The 12,387-nt window shown below is 41.1% G+C and overlaps 1 protein-coding gene across 2 annotated transcripts; it reads right to left on the bottom strand.

Annotated features, from left to right (window-relative positions):
* Positions 1-7,738: 7,738 nt before the first annotated feature.
* Positions 7,739-9,545, bottom strand: LOC121983348 (F-box only protein 13-like). 2 transcript variants are annotated; one of them, XM_042536281.1, is made up of 2 exons: positions 9,194-9,545; positions 7,739-9,114 (listed from the first exon to the last, which is right to left on the bottom strand). In XM_042536281.1, exon 2 carries the CDS (start codon positions 9,095-9,097, stop codon positions 7,886-7,888), a length of 1,212 nt encoding a protein of 403 aa, XP_042392215.1. In that variant the 5' UTR covers positions 9,098-9,114; positions 9,194-9,545; the 3' UTR covers positions 7,739-7,885. The 2 variants fall into 2 exon arrangements, with proteins under 2 accessions (XP_042392215.1, XP_042392216.1); XM_042536282.1 differs by having other exon boundaries at positions 7,739-9,078; positions 9,194-9,492.
* Positions 9,546-12,387: the final 2,842 nt, after the last annotated feature.

Below are 12,387 nucleotides of genomic sequence, written 5' to 3'. Positions count from 1 at the left end.
AGCAGCAGGGGCGTCGAAGGGATCCGCGGAATGGGGGAGAAAATTAGTGTTTGGGAGAGAAGTGGCCGGGAAGGGAGCAATAACGGCGAGCGTTAAGATGGTGGTGGTGATGCGGAGCGTTGGACCAAGGTCAATCGGAGGAGTGGAGGACGGCGCCGGCGGAGGGAGGTTGGGCGGCGACGGGGGAGGATATCAGGGGTAGTAGAAGTTGGTGCGGGCGGCGATGTCGTTGGCGCAGGCGGTCTGATCCATGGTGTCGAAGGTGCCGAGCCAGTGGCCCTCCTTCGACTACGGGTCGCGGATCTCCGCACCGTAACACCCCCATCACTCACGAGCGACGGCGAAGGCCACGGTGGCGCGTGCCATCCTTGCTCCAGGAAGTCGCTCGCTTCCTGCTGCTTGCGGCGGTTGTTCGTTGGTGGGGATGGCCGCCATTGCCTGATGTGAGCAGTGGAGGTTTGTGAAGTGGGCATTTTATAGAAGAGGATTGAATTGCATTGGGATCGGAGTGGAATTTATTCGCACTTAATTGCTCCCAAAACGCAGAGTTGCTGCTGCTTCCGGCGGTTGTTCGTTTGTGGGGATGGCTGCCATTGCCATCTTCCCTATCGACATCGTCTTCTTCTTGAGGTTAGCGGCGGAGGTTTGTGAAGTGGGTATTCGTAGAAAGAGAATTGAATTGGGATCGGAGTGGAATTTATCCCACTTAATTGCTCCAAAAACGCAGAGTTGCTGCTGCTTGCGGCTGTTGTTCGTTGCTGCCATTTACATGCCTGGACGGCCATGCATTCATTTATGGGGGAAGCAAGATGTGCCAACGAATCACGCGCCGTGTAAGGAAACAACATTTCCAAGATCGTCCCCAAAATGGACAGCCATTTGACGGGGAAGTGGGATAATATTAATAATTAAAAAATAAATTTCATTATATTAAATATCATATAAAATGTTTAAATACAAAATTATTTTTTAAAATTTAAATAAAGAAAATATTTTAATTAAAAAAAAGAGGGAGCGTCTATGTTGTTATCAAGTATTCACGACGCTATGATAAATTTGTATGAATTTTTTCCTTCAAATAGGACGCACAATCAAAAGATGTTAGGTTCTTAGACCATTTGCCGCGAGCATTTTTTGATTTATCCTAATGGACTAATAAAAAAATTTCATAGAACCAAATCGATCATCCCAAATTAGTTCCCGAATTAGTTGAATTTATTATTGTCCAATTAATATTAGGTGACACGTGGGAAAGAGAATATAAAGGAGTAAAGTAGCTTGGAAAGATGATTTTAACCCGCCGAACTAGGCTAACATTCATATCGCTAATGTTACCACTCAATCCTCTTACTGTCTAGATCGGATTGATCCACTTTTTGTGAATCAAGAAATGATCCATAGTCTAATTGTGATCAGATTGTGATCTTAATCAGGCCCTAATTGGTTATAATTCTTATTGGATTCACCTTTCTATTTAGGTTATAATTTGGATTGGGACAGACAGCCAAAGGTTACCCCCACTTTGTGCCTGGTAGCCCCACCACTCAGCCCTCCGCAACAGCCAACGGACAACCTCTATTGCCTGTCCTGATCCAAACAACAACCTAGCTAGAAAGATGAACTCAGGAGGATCATAACTAATTATGACCGGATCAGATTGGAATCATGATATAATCATAATTAAATTATAGGTCATTCTCTAATAAAAAAAATAGACTAGAGGATCCTCGTCGAGGCTGCAACACAGTCATTAAGGCGACGGAGTAAATTCCTCTAAATTTAAATTTTTTATTGATTTTTTTAAAAAATAATATTTCCATAAATTTTAAACCGTAAATATTTAAAAAAATTTAGTTTTAATTTGTTTTTAACTTGGATATTATAATCTAACCTCTAAATTTTAGTGATAAAATCTAATAATTTAATCTCGAAGTTAAAAACCTAAATTAAAAAAATACTATTAGGTAAAAATACAGGTAAAAAAATACTATGGATAAAATTTGCTCCTAAATCTTCTCGGCTCACCATTTTATAAAAACTCTTATCTGTATAGTGGCAAGAAGGTGGAACCGTCATCCTAGCGGTTCTCTGGTCCCGGTCCCATAAGATTTCAGAAGGAGTAAATCACGATTAATACGGGGCAGAATAAGTGACTGGAGGTCGAAGGAATTTTTGGCGCAGCAAATCAGGATTTTATCCCCGAGTGCAACTGGCGATCTTCGACCCCAAGACTTCAGTGACAAGCTACAGGTACCTAACTAGCTGATCCAGCTCATGGGGACAACTCTTATCTACATAGTGTTACAGATAGAGGTGGCTAATAGTCCAATATCTCAAGTTTTTATTTTCTAGTAGTCATGTTGTCAAGTTTTTATTTTAACAGGAAAAAATTCTCCTGTAATGTGTCGTGAGGGTAACAATTTATGTATATTTAGGAGACGGTATGGATGCCGTCTTGGTGGGCTATTTTTTTCTTCTTTTTTATTTGGTATAATACATCAAGTTTACGTTAATTAATCTTAAGATAATCAATCTTACCTTATAAAAATTTTACTAGCATAAGTAAGAAAACGCTCACAATAGACGATACATTAATATAACATTCTTAAATCAACCTGAGAATAAGGAAATACCGAAAAATTGAATATACTACTATGATAAAAACTAACTGTATTGTGGTGCTGGATTTCAAAATAAGCACTACTATTATCTATGATAAATTTAATATAAATAATTTTGATGGATAATTTAATCATATTAAAAATGTAATATACCGAAGTTTTTATATATATATACCGACAATACGGTATCGGCATGTATTTTAAAATATTTGAATTTGTAATACTACATAATATAAAATTCAGATCAATCGTTGAAATTAAAAGAAATTTTAAAAAATTCATCTGTTAATTTATTATTTCTATGACAATGAATCGAAATGCTTTATTAAATACCGAAGTACCAAAAGTTATGCGATCAATTATCATTGCTATAATTAATCATTTAGCATCAATTACATACTAAGTAGTTGAAACGAGGAATAGGGTGGGTCCTTAAAGTCGGGTCAAAGCTAAAGGAGTCAACCCTCAAAATCAGCTAAGTCGATCATTACAACTGAGTGTTGGATCGTGATGTTTCAATAGAGAGAGGTGAATATCGAAAAAAGTTTGAATAGGAGTAATCACAGCGGAAAAGTAAATCAATGCTAATACAATTCACTTTACTTGGTTCGGAGCCTGTGTCGACTCCTACTCCAAAGCCCGTAGTCGTTGACCGCTTTCGGTGGGCAATCACTATCAATTTGAATATTACAAAGTTTAAGTACAAGAATTAATAGAGAAAGAAAATATCGACAGTAAAATGAAAAACAAAGCAAACACTGAGTCGGAAAGCTTTTTGTCGCATCGCGAGAGCACAGAGAAGCAGATCTTGGATTCTGAGTTGTTGTTGAAGCTCCACCCCTGCCCCTTCTTTTATATGAGGCTCGGGGCGCCCCGGATCCCTTCTGGGCGCCCTGGTGAGACGTGGCAGGTCCAACCAGTGAGCTCCACGTGGTGACGACGCGATGGGATGAAACTTGCCTCCCGGGCGCCCGGATCCCTTCCGGGCGCCCGGACCACCTTTCTCCAGAAAACTTCTTCTCCTGCAAGACAATATTAGTCCAAGGCAAATATATAATTTATAACCTGCAAATCAGAGTGTTAGTTCAGTTTATAGTTTGACAAAAATAGTATGACTTAGATTCCGTCTTTCCGAGACCGGAATCTAGTCACGATCTCGACTTAGATATCCGAAATGGATCTAAGTCGGATCGACGTCTACTGTTCCCTTCCCGAGAACGCGTCCTCACAGTCACTCTCTTCCAGTGACTTACCTTTACTCACCTGTCAGACGCCCGATCAGCCCTTCGACCCGTCTGGACTTCTCGCCAAGCGTCCAGTCAGCCCGTCGACCCGCTTGGACTTCTCGCCAGCTACCCGGTCAACCCGTCGACCTAGCTGGACTTCTCGCCAAGCGTCCGGTCAGCCCGTCGACCTGTCTGGACTTCGCATGTACACTCGGTCAGAGTGTTAGATCACGACAAACCTAACTTAACCTGATTTGTCATTCATCAAAACCTAAGTTAGACCATTAGTGCTACTCGCACCAACACTGAGAAGTTATCCGACACGATCATTTGGTCAGCCAGATGCCAAGTTCCTGAGTATTGATGAATAACTAAAGACGAGTTAGCACCTTCCAGAGCTAAATCCTCTTCATCATTCGAAACTACCATGATTAATTATTCCGGCCGAGTCATTTAGCCGATCAGATCTATGGTCTGATCTGACAAACTGGATATTTAGTCTGATTAAATTCAGTGAACAAACTAAAAGGCCGAGCAGAGGTGGAATACCCGACAACATCCCCTAAAGTCAACCTAGTGGCTCTTACAAGCGATAGACGGTCGAGCTTTATGAAGGACTCGGTTGGCTTGCCAAGGAAGCATATTGTGGGCTCCTCAAGTTATCATATCAAGTTCACAGTGTTTAAAGAAGGATCAGGAGATCTAAGAAATGTCAAAGGTTCCTTATATGGAATCGCCACATCAACGACCCCCTAGAGCCGGTTCCATGGATATGGAGGGAGGTAAATGCAGGTACACAGTTGAAAACACATAGCCGGGACGCTAACCCCAAGTAATGACACCCCGAGAATCGAACCCTGGACCTTTCGGCTATGAAACCATGCGCCCCAGTTGTGCTACACCCTGGAGATAATGTCAAAGGTTCCTTATGTCGGTGCAATTGGTTGTCTGATGTATGTCATGATTTGTACGAGACTAGATTTGACGTAAACAGTTAGTATGATAAGTAAGTTTCTCTCAAATCCTGGTTGGTTTGGGATGTAGTAAAGTGGATTTTCAGATACTTGATAAATACAATTGATTATAATATTATGTTCAGTAGATAGCCGAGAGATCCTTCAGTTGCTGGGTACATAGATACAGACTATGCATAAGATTTAGACGATAAGGGGTCTATTACAGGATACATGTTCATTGTGGTGGGAGGACCTATCTGTTGGAAGTTTATGATTGCTATTGTCGTATTGTCCACTACGAAGTCCAAATACATGACAGCAGTTGAAACAACAATGAAGCTTTATAACTTACAAGGTTAGTTAAAGAACTAGGCATTCAGCAAAGTGAAGTTAAATTGTTATGCGATAGTTACTCTACTATCTATTTGATGAAAAATTATGTATATTATACAAGAACCAAGCACATTGATGTGATGTTTAACAAGATCAGAGAGTTGATTGGTTTCGAAAAAATTTAACTTGAGAAAATTTACACTACAGACAATGTTATAGATATGCTGACGAAGCCAGTGACTGTAGAAAAATTTAAGCACTGCTTAAATTTGTTTCATTTCTCTAGATGCTAGAGGAAGGAAACTCAAACCTAGAGTTCCGGGTGGAATTTTGCTTAAATGCTCGTGTTCTCTGAATGCGTGGATATTCAGCATGGTGGAGATTATTAATGGGTGACCCATATCTGAGCGAAGGACAACACGAAGATCATCATGAAAGAAAGGAGAAAAGAGGCACAGCTAGGCACGATCGTGCCCTCGAACATGGCTTGGTCGTGTCCGATTTTGTACTCAATGTGTCGCGGTCGTGCTAGGAGGCACAGCTTGGTCGTCTAACATTCTGGAAATCTTCACACAGCGTACACAGTCGGGCCAGGAGGCACGACCTGGCCGTGTGGTGTTCTGGAGGCGGCAAAAGACCTAGCTTTTGAGGGTTTTAGTTTTTTTAGTCCGAGAGATTCTGTAAAGATTTAAGCACTATAAATATAGGTTCCTTATGGTGGATCTGCCGCCATAGTTGGCCTTAGAGTTGGTTTCACTGGTACGAAGGGAGGTAAATTCAAGTACACCGGTGGGAGACACATAGTGGGGTGAATTATATATCGTGAATTTTTATGAGATTTGACCTCCCCTTATTACACCAGAAATATCATATGCTCATCGTCTGCGCTACTCCCTCGGGTAATATAGGATCCTTAAAATCTTATGTAATGTGGTTAAGAGAATTTCAATTAAAGCTTTGGTCATTTATGGGGTAGGCATGCTATCAAATTATGATGACTTTTCTTCTTTCTCGTATTTGTTCTTTTTTATTATGTATCTTTATCTCGTTGTTTCACACCATCTTTTTCTCTCCTCCTCTTTATCTACGTTAAAAGTTGAGAGGTGTTATCTCAGTTTGTGCAGCAAGTGAGGGCAAAGATGAACAAAGTAACTGAGGACTAAGATGAACGAAGTCCATAAAAAAAGGAAAAAAACATAGGAGTGGAATGTCAAAAACGAAGGGGTGCCCTACTGCCCCATTCATAGGGTAGCGTAGTTACCATTACTTCTTGCCTAACAATTAAGAAGAAATATTTAAGAAGTCTATAAAAATTTAAATATATAAGTTTTAAAAATTAAAATATATTTTCTTAACTTTCTTTTAAATTACTTCACTTTTATTATAAAAAATAATGGTGGATGAATTATAAATCCGTACGCAGGTTGATTTTGCCCCATTTTTCGTCCAACCAAAACTAGCCAAAATGAACTCTCTGCTCTCGACACATCACGCGAGGTATTCTAGAATCTAGATTACATGTGATGTCATCTTCTTACCAAATACAAGCTACAAACTTTTCATAAGGCTTGGCCCTCGCCTTCCTTTAGGCTAAACTTCCATATTAAGTATTAATCTCATGCTTTAGCCTCTGTTACTCCGAAAGAATGAAAGGGGAAGGAAAGGAATTGATGGTAGAAAAAAATCCATAGGGAAAGGTAGGAGAAAGAAAAAAGAAAAAGAAAAGTATCAAGGGTGGGAGAAAAGAAAAGCTCTCCATGGAAGAAGGGAAAGATATGAAAAAGAAAACAGATAATCATGGGTTTCCTCGCAATTGCCCTTGCCCTCACTCGTGCTCACCCTCGCAAGGCCGTCGACATTGTGCGCTCACACTCGCCCTCGCCCTCACAGGGCCACAAACCCAGCACATACGCCCTCACAAGGTCACTGGCTTCACTCGCCCGCTCTCGCTCATGCTTGCTCCTCAGCGTCCTCGCTTGCGCTCATCCTCATAGGCCACCGACCCTGCTTGCTCGCTTGCCCTTACTCATGTTTGCCCTCACTCACACTCGCCTTCACAGGGTCGTCGGCCCTGCGCCTTCGTAATGCCACTGGACTTGCAGTCACTCTCTCACGCTCACCCTCAAGAGGACCGTCAGCCCCGTGAGTGACCTTTGAGGTTGCTCGCCCTCGAGGGGCCACCAACCCCGCGAGCGACCTCCAAGGACGCTCGCCCTTGGGGGCCATCAAGAACGGAAGTGACCTCTTAGGTTGCTCATCTTCTGTGGGCCGCTAGCCCCTCGAGCAACCTCCGAGGTTGCTCATGCTCACTAAGTCATCTCCTCCCTAGCTACGTGCATTGCCCTCACAGGGCAACCGACAGGAAAAGGACATCGAGTGTAGTCGCCTATCATCATCTTGTATTGTCAGTAGCGACAGTGAGACATAGATATGTGCATTGTGGCAGAAGGGAATTACTTTCCGTCCGATTTGGGCGGAAGTAAAAAATAATGATAAATTATCGATGGAAGGATTTATAAATCTATTCGTCCATTTAGTAAACAAAGGAAAAGAATTTTTCATGTTTTTAGAAGTAAATAAAAGAAAGGAATATAATCCCTCTTTATTTATGAAGTAAACAGAAAAAAAATTTTCATGATGGAAATTTTTTCATAGTTTTTATTTCCTTCCTCCTAAGGAAAGAAAGCATTAGGGAAATCGGAATATACAATGATGAACATGTAAATGGAGAAGAAAAAAACTTCATTCCTCACACGACAACTTCCATTCTTGGCTCGAAAGAGAAGGCAGACATGAACTCCTTAGCACAATCATACACAAAACACTCGGGCAGCTCGACCCACTCGTTCGCTTCCATTCGAAACATCACACACCTGCTGAACCCATCGGAGTGGAAGCACATCAAGATCATACTTCCATGGCCACAACAGTTTATGTCCAATTTCTTTCCATAGAACTCATGAGCCATCGCCGGCGGCATCGTGGCTACTTGTCTCCAAGATACGTCCTCTTTGGAGAACCTCCACACCCTCAAACTTGCCGTATCAAGGAACTCCGACAAGAGGACTACTAGCATCTCCCCGTTGCACTCGACGACATCGATCGAGTACTCGGAGTAAATCGGCAACAATCTAGGATACTCATAGAATGCCTTTTGAGCAAGATTGCAGGCCGCAACAGTAGCAGAGGGGCTAATGAAGTAGACAATTTCCTCCCCGTTTTCGATAGTCAGAACCGACGAGTATTGCTTCGACAGGCTTCTCTGCATTCCGGTCGCGACGACATCACCGGCCTTGCTGAGGAAATAGAAGACCTCACCGCCTACCGTGCAAGACATGGCTGAGTTCTTAGTTTCATGGACCAGCTTGACCTCATTGTCCCACAGCCCTCTCATGGAGTCGAAAACTCGAAATGCAAGGCTGGTGAATTCGCCAGAAACTACAACCACCTTGTAAGAAGATGAACTGCTTGGAGTCGAATGCATTGCAATGGCACGCACAGAGCAGGCCTTGGTTGACTGTCGCAAGTGCGGAAGCTTGCGGCAGGAACCGGTCACCGGATTGCACACCTCTAGATCGCCGTCGACTGTCTGATAACAAACAGTAGCCCCGGAGGCCGCCACAGGGATAGGCTTTCCTTTACGGCGATCGAGAAACTGAATTGGAGGGTTTAGAGCCTTCCAGTCCCCTTCGGCTGCATCGTAAACAATCGACTGATCGAGTTCCTGGTCGACCATGAGAAACCATGGGCTCCGGGAAGGTATATGCGCGCACGCCGCCTGAAATGTTCTGGATTTAGCAATGGAGTTCCATCTCTTGCAGACAGTGCGCAGTCGCATGAAGCTTGAGGCAGGGAGCCATGAGAGGACCCTTTCGAGAAGATCTTGATTCAGATCATTGAAGGAGAAGGCCCTTTCGATTTCCTTCCTCTTCCTGCTTTTCCCTGCCGCGAGATGAATCATGGCACTTGGTGAAGAATCTACAAAGGAAAGAAAACAAAAAAAAAACGAGATGAACAAGGCGATTGAATCTGGAATGCACAAAAGAACAGATCTTACAAGCGCATTGGTATCAATGAGAATGCGGATGAGAGAAGAAAACCGATGCGCTAATCTTGGTGTCCGTCGGCATTCCCAGAAAACCGCAGGCTCTACTTTTCGCCGACTAAGAAACCCCTAAAACCGCGCCCGAGAAAAACCGGCGAGTTAGAAGCAGGTCGCCGGCATTTCACCAAATCACAACTTGCCGCCGGTTCTGGCAGCGAGTTGCGGCGCCGCCGCCTCAGGTGGTCAGATTAGGGTTTGGCAGAGTGTCGGAGGAGGCAGCTCCGGTGGCGTTGATACTGGGAGGGAGGAGCGTGGGCAGCGGACAGGACCATGGAGGTAGCTATATAGAAGTCTAATCTATCAGATTGAATTTACGAATTAGACCCATTTTTCACATCCCTAAGGCTGCGTTTGGTAGGGCGTTACATTACAAGGCAGATTATTTTGTTTGTTTCACTTTTAAACTTGTAATGTAATGTAATCTGGATTACAAAATATAGTGAAGTTTTGTAATCTGGATTACAAAGCAAATGCTATGTAATCCGATTACATTACGAGGTCACCGTTCCACCAAAATTTAAATACCGAATATATCTTTAGTCCACAGTCGGCCCCCGCCTCCCACCGCCACCGGCCGCCGACCGCCGCCGGCCGCCGACCGCCGCCGGCCGCCGGCCGCCGCCGGCCGCCGACCGCCGACCGCCGCCGGCCGCCACCGGCCGCCGCAGGCCGTCGACCGCCGACCGCCGACCGCCGCCGCCGGCGGTCGGCGGGCGGCGATGATGGTCGGCGGCGATGGTCGGCGGCCGGTAGCTGCCACAAGCTCCGGCAGAAGTGCGGCGACCGTCAGTAGAGGTCGTAGGACATTTTTGTCATTTTATAATAATACAAATTACATTCCTGATAAAAAATAATAGATACCAAACAAAAGAATGTAATCATCCTTGTAATCAAATATTACATACATTACATTTACAAACGTAGTAATGTAATCAAGATTACATTACATTACATTACAAATTTGATTACATTACAAGCTAGATTATATTACACCCAACCAAACGTAGCCTTAATTGATAAATTCTATTTTTATAAATATATCCTTGCCTTTAAACCACAAATTCATTATGATTTATATTAAAGTTAATTAAAAATAAATAAAAAGACACAAATTCATTATATATATATATATATATATATATATATATATATATATATATATATATATATATATATATATATATATATATATATATAGAGAGAGAGAGAATTATTATGATAAATAAATTATTAGATTGATATACTTTATCATATTATTTTATTTATAATCTTATCTAAAATAATATTGCCAATGATATTCAGAAAAATTGAATAAATATATGTGATTTAACTATTTTCAGAATGTGTAGGACTCTACTAGAAGGATAAGAGATGACTATTTTACCTTTTGATTTAATCAATCGGAAGGGAAAAAAACAGACTAAATTGCCCCAAATCAAAATAGTTAGAGATGATTAATTAAAAATATAATATATATAAATAAGCATAAATCAAGCTTATAAAATAGGGGAAAAAATAAATTGTGATTTTGAATTTTCAATGCGACAAATATTATAAAGATCACAATGTATAAAAAATATACTTTAAATTTATTTGATAGGTAAATTAAGATTAATCTAAACACTAGAATTAAAAATAAATAGATATTTCTATCGGTAAATTAGAGAAAAATTCTTAATCACAATGTTAACTTTACATACAATCTCCATGTCCAAAAAACTTTATTTTCACTCCCTGCATATAAAGTATTACTTGTTTCAACTCCCTAATGTAAATATTGATACCTAAATTGTCCCTCAGATTTTTTTAGGTACAAAAAGTCCAAAATTGAATATAAAAAGTCTAAAAACGAGTATAATTTTTCTTAAAGTCAGTACTTTATATTAAAAATCGAGTATATTTTTTATCAAAATTACCCCTCTTATTTTTTAGTTACAAAAAGTCTAAAAATAAATATAATTCTTGTTAAATTCAGCACTTTATACTATAATCTAGTATTCTATACTAGGATCTAGTATATTTTCTATCGAAATTAACCCTCATATTTTTTGGTACAATAGTCTAAAAATGAGTATAATTCCTATTAAATTCAGCACATTAAATTAAAATTGAGTATATTTTGAGGTGAAAAAAAAAGAAGCGTATTCAATTTGATAGAAAATATACTAGATTCTAATTTAATATACTGAATTTTAGAGGATTTATACTGATTTTTGAATTTTTTTTACTTACAAATATCATAGTCAATTAGATAAATATGTTTGACTAGGGAGTGAAAATAAAAATTTTCATGGATAAAGACTATATGCAAAGATTTATTTACCAATAAGGACTACATGCAAATTTTCCTTATTTCTATATTTATTTATTTATCAATGCTCAAAAATTTTCTGCAAAAAGGAGAGGAGAAACAGAGACACCTGCTTGTTTTCTCGTGGGCGATGTCACATCATTGCCCCCACCTTCGCGGCTTCGCCGGTCAATCCGAAGAGAGAACGAGCAGGAGAGGGAGGGAAGAGAGAAGATGTTCGGGCGGCAACAGCAGCCGACCGACGCCTCTGTATTCTCCATTCCACAAAATCCATCCTCTAACAGAACAGAACAGGACGAGCCTAACTTCTTCCATCTGCCCTGCCACTTTTCTCCCTATTAGACAAGGGGTTTAAGTCTCCCCCTCCAATTACATCCGACTAGGCTCAGCCATAGCCTACGATACGATACGATTCGATTCTTCAACGATTCTCCTCACTCCCATCTTTCTCGGACACAACACAATGAAGCAGCAGCAGCAGTGACTTGTCAACAGCGTGAAGCTAATGCAGAAGGGAAGGGAAGAGCAGAACAGAGCAGAGCAGAAATGATTATTCCTGTGACAATACAATGACTGACTTTGGGAATTTTGGGGTTTGGCCTACAAAGTGAAGTAATCACTTCGTTGCAGCTCTTGCTCTGCTCTTCGTCGATCATTTTAGGGTGCAGCGATGCTTCCTCCCTTGCGGAATGTTCCAAACAAGATAGATTTCCTCGTGAATCGCGGCCCGTCTGATCTGATCCTCTGTTCCTCCTAACTTTTTTGTCTGTGTTCTTCCAATTGAATTGTTAACTGAGTTGCTGAACCAAAAACTATCACGTTGTTCCCCACCAGC

This window comes from Zingiber officinale, chromosome 5A (assembly GCF_018446385.1).
Source record: "Zingiber officinale cultivar Zhangliang chromosome 5A, Zo_v1.1, whole genome shotgun sequence".
Classification (NCBI taxonomy): Eukaryota; Viridiplantae; Streptophyta; class Magnoliopsida; order Zingiberales; family Zingiberaceae; genus Zingiber; species Zingiber officinale.
Note: the sequence above shows the minus strand (reverse complement) of the source record. Positions and strands in the feature narration are given on the sequence as shown.

Coding starts and splice junctions, on each gene's coding strand:
- LOC121983348 (XM_042536281.1), bottom strand. CDS start 9,097: ATGATTCATCTCGCGGCAGGGAAAAGCAGGAAGAGGAAGGAAATCGAA.